The following is a 7,619-nucleotide window of genomic DNA, read 5'->3' on the forward strand; positions in this document are numbered from 1 at the left end:
TTCACACCAGAGAGACCTCTCAGTATTTACATGTGTCCTATTTAGCTCACTTAAGAGTATGGCCTCCATATGCATCAATTTAGCTATAAATGACTTTAGTTTCTCATTCTTTATAGCTGAGTAGTACTCCATTTTATAGAAAAACATCTACTTTATCCAGTCTCCAGCTGATGACTGCCATCACATTCAAGTCAACATCTCCTAAGGAGCCCTAGCAGTTATGCAAGTGCTTCATCAGAGGGCTGAACTTTGATAACACTGATGAGTCTGAGAAGACACTTTGAGCAGTGGGGACACTCATAGACTGAGTGGCCATGAGAGAGCCAAACACCGAGCGCTCCAGGGGCTTTGGCTGTGTCACTGATGCCACCTTGGAGAAGGTGGATGCAGCCGTGAATGCGAAGCCACACAAGGTAGATGAAGAGTTGTGGAAACAGCTGTCTCAGCAGAAGAGTCTGAAAGACCAGGTGCCCACCTAACTGTGAGGATCTTTGTTGTGACATTAAAGAAGATACTGAAGAACATCATCTATGACATTATTTTGAACAGTATGGAAAACTGAAGTGACTGAAATCATGACTGATGGAGGCCATGGAAAGAAGAGAGGCTTTGCTTTTGCAACCTTTGATGACCATGATTCTGTGGATAAGACTGTCATTCAGAAATCCCATACTATGAAGTGAGGAAAGCCCTGTGCAGGCATGAGCTGCCTAGTGCTTCATCTAGCCAAAGAGGTTGAAGTGCTTCTGGAAATCTTGATGGTGGTCATGAAGGTGGTTTTGGTGGCTATGACAATTTTGGTCGTAAAGGAAACTTCAGTGGTCCAGGTGGCTTTGGTGGCAGCCACGGCGCTGGCAGACACGGTGGTGGTGGGGATGACTACAGTGGATTTGGTAATGATGGAACTGATTTTCAAGTTGGTGGAAGCTACAAAGCATTTGGCAGTTACAACAATCAACCTTCCAATTTTGGACCCGTTAAGGGAAGAAACTTTGCAGGCAGAAGCTCCAGGACCTATGGTGGTGGAGTCCAGCAATTTCCCAGACCATGAGATCAAGGTGGCTCTGGTACTTCCAGCAACAGCAGCAGCAGCAGTTGCAATGGTGGTGGTAGAAGGTTTTAACACTGTCAGCATACAGAGCTCAGTGGGAGAGCAGAGCCAGAGAAGTGACACATAAGCTACAGGTACAACCGACTTAGGAACTCAGTCAAAAACAGTGGTGCAGGACCACACTGCTACTCAGGTGTCTGGGCAAAAAAATGCATGGACTGTTACTACTAGTATAACGGGTTATTTTAGTTTCTGTTCTGTGGAAAGTGTAAAGCATTTCAACCAAGGGTTTTGATGTAGACTCTTTTCTGCACCCATGTTGTTGATTGCTAAATGGAATCATGATGCTGAATGTCTTTTCCAAGACATTCCTTTGAATATGAATATTTGTAAAGGTTAAAGCAAGAGTTACTACAGCATTATCCCTGATAGACACTGCCAACTCCAATGATCTCACTCCACCCCCACCTTAGAGAAACACAGGTTTCATTTTGCTTAGGTCAGAGAGGACACAGGCTACACCAGCAAGTCAAAAGCGCACTTTCTCCAACCCACTCCCTCAGAAGCCTGCCGGAAAACACTGTAAAAAAGCCTCTTAGCCTGTGAGACAGGTATGTTCTGTTCACAGAAGTCCCTTATGTCTAGCAATAAACCTGTCTGGCCTGTTGAGTTCGTGTCCCTTCTTTTCTGTTCAGTAAGCCCTAATGTTTGTTGAACAGGTAGGTCATTAAAAGAGGAAATTTCATCACAATATTTTGTGGGTGCCAGTACTGGCTTTATAATTTGAACTATTTTTATATAAACATTTTTCTTTAAACTAGAAAAAATGACTACCATAGGATTAGTATTCGCTTTAAATAAAGTGACCTTAGAAGTGGCCAACTTAAGAGGTGGGTATGGTGGCACATACCTGTAATCGCAACTTTTAGGAGGCTAAGGCAAGAGGATTGTGAGTTTAAGGCTCTCCTAGGCTGCATAAAAAGCTTAAGGGCAGCCTGGACTACACAGTGAGAGAAAACCAAGAAAAAAGGGGCCAGGCACGACAAATTTTAGCGGAAAATTATTGTCTTATTCATTTGGCATTAGATAAACCTAGGTTGAGCTTGTCTTCCCTCTGGCAGTCAGGTTCAGTACTCAACCACTCTTGTCAATTTCTTCCCCTCCAAACCAGAAAATACTACCCTTTCCACCGAGTCATTGTTAGAATTAAAAGTAACGTTTTTACCAGCGGCTGAAGAATTGTGTTCCATAAGAGAGCTATAGGTAGGGTTCATTGTCTAAAAGAAAAAAAAAAATACTAGGGTTGCATAAGCTAACCTGCAGTCTAAAGAGTTCCAAAGCCTTAGAAGAGAGGATACATGAGCCACTTCAGGTAGAAATTCAACTCACAGTCTGCATTGCACCACGGAAGCCTTAATTTTGGCGCGAGCAGCAGGTTTGTTTGCTCATGCGCAGTTACGCCCCCTCAACCTGGCTGCTACCTCAACTCCGCGCCACAGGCGCTTACTTCTGCGCCTGCGCCATGACCTATCCTCCACGCATGCGTTCTTCGGTACTGGCGGGATAGGAGACTATGGCGTGGGTACCCACGGAGTCTGCAGTGGAAGAGCTGATGCCCCGGCTGTTGCCGGTGGAGCCTTGCGACGTGACCGAAGGTTTCGATCCCTCGGTACCGCCGAGGACGCCTCAGGAATATCTGAGGCGGGTCCAGTGAGTGATTTGGCCTCGTGTGGGTGGGCTTTTCGTCCACTCTGCCCCTAGGCACTGCTCCTGGTGCCAGGCTGAAGCCCTACGGGAGATAAAGCCCCGCCTCGGTGTCCGTCCCAGCCTCTCGTAAGGTCGCATCTGCTCTGGATCCGCCGCGAATGATATCCTGACGAGGGCGTGTTTCTTTAGAATTTGATTGCATACATCAGAACCTATCGAGATGTGTGCTCTTAGCTGCTTTCCTTGCTTTCAATCGAAATCATTTTAGGCATTCAATGATTAGTAGCTCAATTTGAAATCTGAATTATGTTTCTTATTTGAAAAATGAGTTGAATCCCTTGCCTTTGTACACACGAGTAAAGCACAACTGTAATTAAGTTTCTTGCATTTATTACTTGTAGGATCGAAGCAGCACGGTGTCCAGATGTTGTGGTAGCTCAAATTGACCCAAAGAAGTTGAAAAGGAAGCAAAGTGTGAATGTTTCTGTGAGTTTTATTAACCATCTGGGGATTTCCCACCCACATGCACATAAATTAAAAACGAAGTACCCAATAGCATCTTCCTGTTGTCCCCAATAATATTGATTATTGTGTAGGTAAGATTTGGTTACTTACTCCCTCCAAAGCTAGATAAACATTCTTTTGTACATTTGCTTGTGGTTTTTTCTGGTTTGTTTGTTTTGCTTCGGAAAGATAGTTGACATGTACTGCCTTCAGAGGCTTATATATATATATATATGTATGACTATATCATACATCTAAAGGAGCTTTTTAATTGGCTACTTAAGCTTCCTTCTTTGGGGGGCATTCTTTTTGTTTTATTACTGGACTAGTATTTAAGTGCAGTTTGCACATTCTGAATTTTCCTTGGAAACATAAATGTCTTACACCTTTTTGGCTACTTGCTCAGTGTGGACATTTTAATTCATTTATATATATGTATGACTATATCATACATCTAAAGGAGCTTTTTAATTGGCTACTTAAGCTTCCTTCTTTGGGGGGCATTCTTTTTGTTTTATTACTGGACTAGTATTTAAGTGCAGTTTGCACATTCTGAATTTTCCTTGGAAACATAAATGTCTTACACCTTTTTGGCTACTTGCTCAGTGTGGACATTTTAATTCATTTATTTATCCAGTACACCTTTTCTTAAGCAACTGGCTCGTACCCGGCACTAAGAATACCACAGAAGAAGGGGGCCAGGGATTTAGCTCAGTGGTTCTGCCACCTGCCTTGCAAGTGCAAGGGCCTGAGTTCGATCCCCAACACCAAAAAAAAAAAAAGAATACCACAGAGGATAAGGTAGAAAAGGTCATTTTCTTTGTAGAATTTGCCCTCTACAAGGGGAAAAAGAAAAAAAAATATTTTAGATAGCGTTGTCATAGGAGATCCCTCTGAGGAGGTCGTATTTAAGGTCAAAGGAAAATGACATTTAAAAAATGTCACTAATTATTTTCTTTTTATGTCTAAGTAATTCCATTATCTGATATTTATAATCAGGAAATTTTTAAATTTTATAATTATTTTGTATGATTTCTCTTCAGATTTTTTTCTTCTTTTTTTGGTATTTTGAGACAGGATCTCACTCTGTAATTCAGGCTGGCCTTGAACTCACTGTGTAGCTCAGGCTGGCCTAGAATTCATAGTGATCCTCCTGCCTCAGCTTTCCAAGTGCTGGAATTACAGGTATGTGCCACCATGCACAGCCCAGACATTTAATTGATAGGCCATGATATCTAAAAATTTTTGTGCCATTTTTTAATTAGCTCATATTAGTTATATAGACAGATGGGTTTAATTTTAGCCTATTTGCATATATATGTATATTGTATGTAATATCCTCTGATTATCCCTCTTTCCATCTTTCTTCCCCTTTCTCCCCTCTCCCAATTCCATCGTCTTACAGTCTCCCTTCTACTTTCAAGAATGTGATGTCTTACATATTAGGTATATACCTAATGTTTGAGGTTTTATTATAAGTTTGTACATGATCGGTTGTGGACTATGTGCTGTTTTCTTTTTTCTAACTTTAATAGCACATATTTGCAGTACATAGTGATTGCCTTCACTAAAAGATTACCCTCCCTCCACCTAATGTGCTGTTTTAGAAAACAGAGGTAGACCGTTTCAAATCAAGTGTCTTTAAATTATTTGACCATATTTTACCCATACCAAAATTCTTTATCTGGGGTATACTTCTCTTATTTGTTTCTCTTTTATAATTCTAGAAAGATAGAACTAGATTATTTCTTCAAGATTTATGTTATTCAGATTTCTTAAAAATTCCAGCTGTAAGACATCTGAGAATACTCTTACTGAAGTGGTTATCTTTTCCTACCATTTTTAATTGGGACATAATAAAAAGAAATGCCTACTTTTTGCACCTATAAGAATACCTTTTTTCTTAAACAGTCAGTTTTTCACTTACCAGTTACTCTTCATCTTAGTTTTTCTTTGCAGAGGCATGAGATTCCAGTTATAACACTAAACATTGATCCTAACATTTATGAATTGATTTCTAGCTTTCAGGATGCCAACCTGCCCCTGAAGGTTATTCCCCAACACTTCAGTGGCAACAGCAACAAGTGGCCCAGTTTTCAGCTGTTCGACAGGTAAACATCACATTTAATCAAATTAAATCACCTTTTACATTCTTTTCTGATATAATTCTAAACTAACAGTATTTATTAATTATTGCCCTATTATCATTGTAATTATTAGACATATTACTTTTTGTCACATATGGTCCAAGTTTTAGTATAGTTAAAATTTTATGCAGAAGCTGATTTTTTTTTCTTTCATTACTCATCTGGAGATCACTAACTTCTCTTCCTTTAGAATGTGAACAAACATAGAAGTCACTGGAAATCACAACAGTTGGATAGTAATGTGACTATGGTATGTAAGCTTTTCAATTTGAGTTATACAGTGTATGTATCCTTGTTCGAAATAGTCCATGTTAACTTTCAGTCATTAAAAATTCACTGTCTTAGTCCATATTATTTTCATTCGCTTTCCATATACCATTATGTAATAGTAACAGTTGCATTATACAGGTAGCCAAAAAGTATAGAATCAGTAGAAGAAGTAATTTTCATGAGTGTTTGAATTCATCATATTGTGATACTTTGGATATGTGTCCTATTTTGGAAATATCAAAACAGAGTTTTTTGTTTGTTTGTTTTTCTTTTTTTTTATTGGTTCCGGGGATTGAACTTCGGTCCTTGCACTTGCAAGGCAGGCCACCAAACCGCTGAGCTAAATACCTGGCCCAAAACGGAGTTGTTTATGTGAACTCTAACCCATAAAGTAAATAAAACTGGAAAGTTAAGATGGATAGTCTGTGTTATGTATGATTGTCTAATATTTACATCACAAAAGATTCTGCCAAATGTAACCCTGGACTAGGCCATTGCAACCTTATGCAAAAGTATTTCTCCTAGAACATCTGCCCAGCAACTCTCTGGTCAAGCTCAGACAGACTGCATTCTTGTTCTTAATCCTTCTGGCCAGGGATTATTGTTTCAAAGTATTTGATGCAATTCTCATTTCTCTTTTTGAAATCTTCCACTTGCTTCAGCCTCTTTGAAAATGCCCGTAGTTTGGTTTGATTACAGAAACTAATAAAGTATTCTCTAAATAATGAAAAAAAGAATAAGATAAGACCATAAGAGCGAGAAGCAATTTAAATATGTTCAGGGACCATTTTCATCTCCAGAATTAAGGATTATTTTAATGTTACATCATTGCCTTTTCTCTTTTACTTTCCTTTTTAGTTTTATTTTAGGATTCCCTATTTTTAATGTTCATACAGAGATTTCTTTAACTGAAATACCAAATAGTTTCTTTGGTGTGAAAAACTATAATAGTACACAGGATCCTAATGAGATAATTAATAATGTGAAATAGGAAGTAAAGGGCTAAAGGTGTAGGGAAAGTGGGAAGGGTGGGGGAAAGGTAATAAGGGAGAGGAAAAAAATATGAGAAACTGAAAAAATGGAAATAAAGTGTTTGTAAATGGGGAGGGGAAGAGGGGGTGAAGGGAGGGCAGGGACAAGGGGAAAAAATGAGAACCAAGACCTATTATGTAAAGGTACAGAATCCCAATGATGAATGTAATCCTATTGTATACCTAGATTGTACCAATAACCTCAATAAAAAGAAAAAAAAAAATGCCCATAGTTTACAATGCCACATGTTCACCATTGCAGTGCTCTGTTACTCCCAAATAAATGTCCTTATTCTTTGATTTATTTAGGTTGACAAATAGGTGATTGGCCTCTATAAATTTTTAAGGATTCTTCTTTACTATTTAGGAAACAAATACGTTTTCAAAATTTCGAAAGATTGAATAAAGGCTAAACTGGGTTTTCCTGCCATGGTAATGGTACCACACATTTATGGGGTGTCTTCTCCACTTCACAGTAATGGTGACAGGATAGTGAAGCCTGTCATGCTGGTACAAAGTAGTATTTCCTACAATTTATTGACTGACACCATATTAACTATATGAGCTCTCCAAATGAAAACAGGAGTTGGTGAAGAGGTAAGAAACATTGTTCTAGGCAATCATTTTTAACCTTTTAGAGGAGAGCATACCATTTCTGAGAATCTAGTGAAAGTTATATATTTTCACAAGGGAAAAAATAATATATTTTTTGTGTATCCACATTTCCCCTTACAAGTATACGAGTCAGATTAGATTACAGCTCTCTGGAGTGGTCTTGTTTAAATTTGATCACCAAATACACTCACAGACTAAGATGCTCTGGAGGTTAGGGCTTCAACACACAGTTTTGCCTATAAAGCACTGTATTGAGACAGTGGCAATATGGGGGATGCTCAGGGTTGTTTTTTT

At 39.0% G+C, this 7,619-nt stretch overlaps 1 protein-coding gene and 1 pseudogene across 2 annotated transcripts in view; both read left to right on the top strand.

The window, feature by feature from the left end:
• Nucleotides 1-314: 314 nt before the first annotated feature.
• On the top strand, nucleotides 315-1,198 carry LOC104868108 (annotated as a pseudogene).
• Nucleotides 1,199-2,568: 1,370 nt separating this feature from the next.
• Gemin2 (gem nuclear organelle associated protein 2) overlaps nucleotides 2,569-7,619 on the top strand; it is a 13,724-nt gene continuing 8,673 nt past the window's right edge. The window contains exons 1-4 of one of the 2 annotated variants that reach the window (XM_010632639.3): nucleotides 2,569-2,752; nucleotides 3,160-3,244; nucleotides 5,284-5,373; nucleotides 5,600-5,659. In XM_010632639.3, the coding sequence (XP_010630941.1) occupies nucleotides 2,625-2,752; nucleotides 3,160-3,244; nucleotides 5,284-5,373; nucleotides 5,600-5,659 (363 nt within the window). In that variant the 5' untranslated portion in view covers nucleotides 2,569-2,624. Of the gene's footprint in view, nucleotides 2,762-3,159; nucleotides 3,245-5,283; nucleotides 5,374-5,599; nucleotides 5,660-7,619 lie in introns of both variants that reach the window. The other variant, XM_010632638.3, reaches the window with a different exon arrangement.

This window comes from Fukomys damarensis, unplaced genomic scaffold (assembly GCF_012274545.1).
Source record: "Fukomys damarensis isolate Sample0158 unplaced genomic scaffold, DMR_v1.0_HiC HiC_scaffold_17, whole genome shotgun sequence".
NCBI lineage: Eukaryota > Metazoa > Chordata > Mammalia > Rodentia > Bathyergidae > Fukomys > Fukomys damarensis.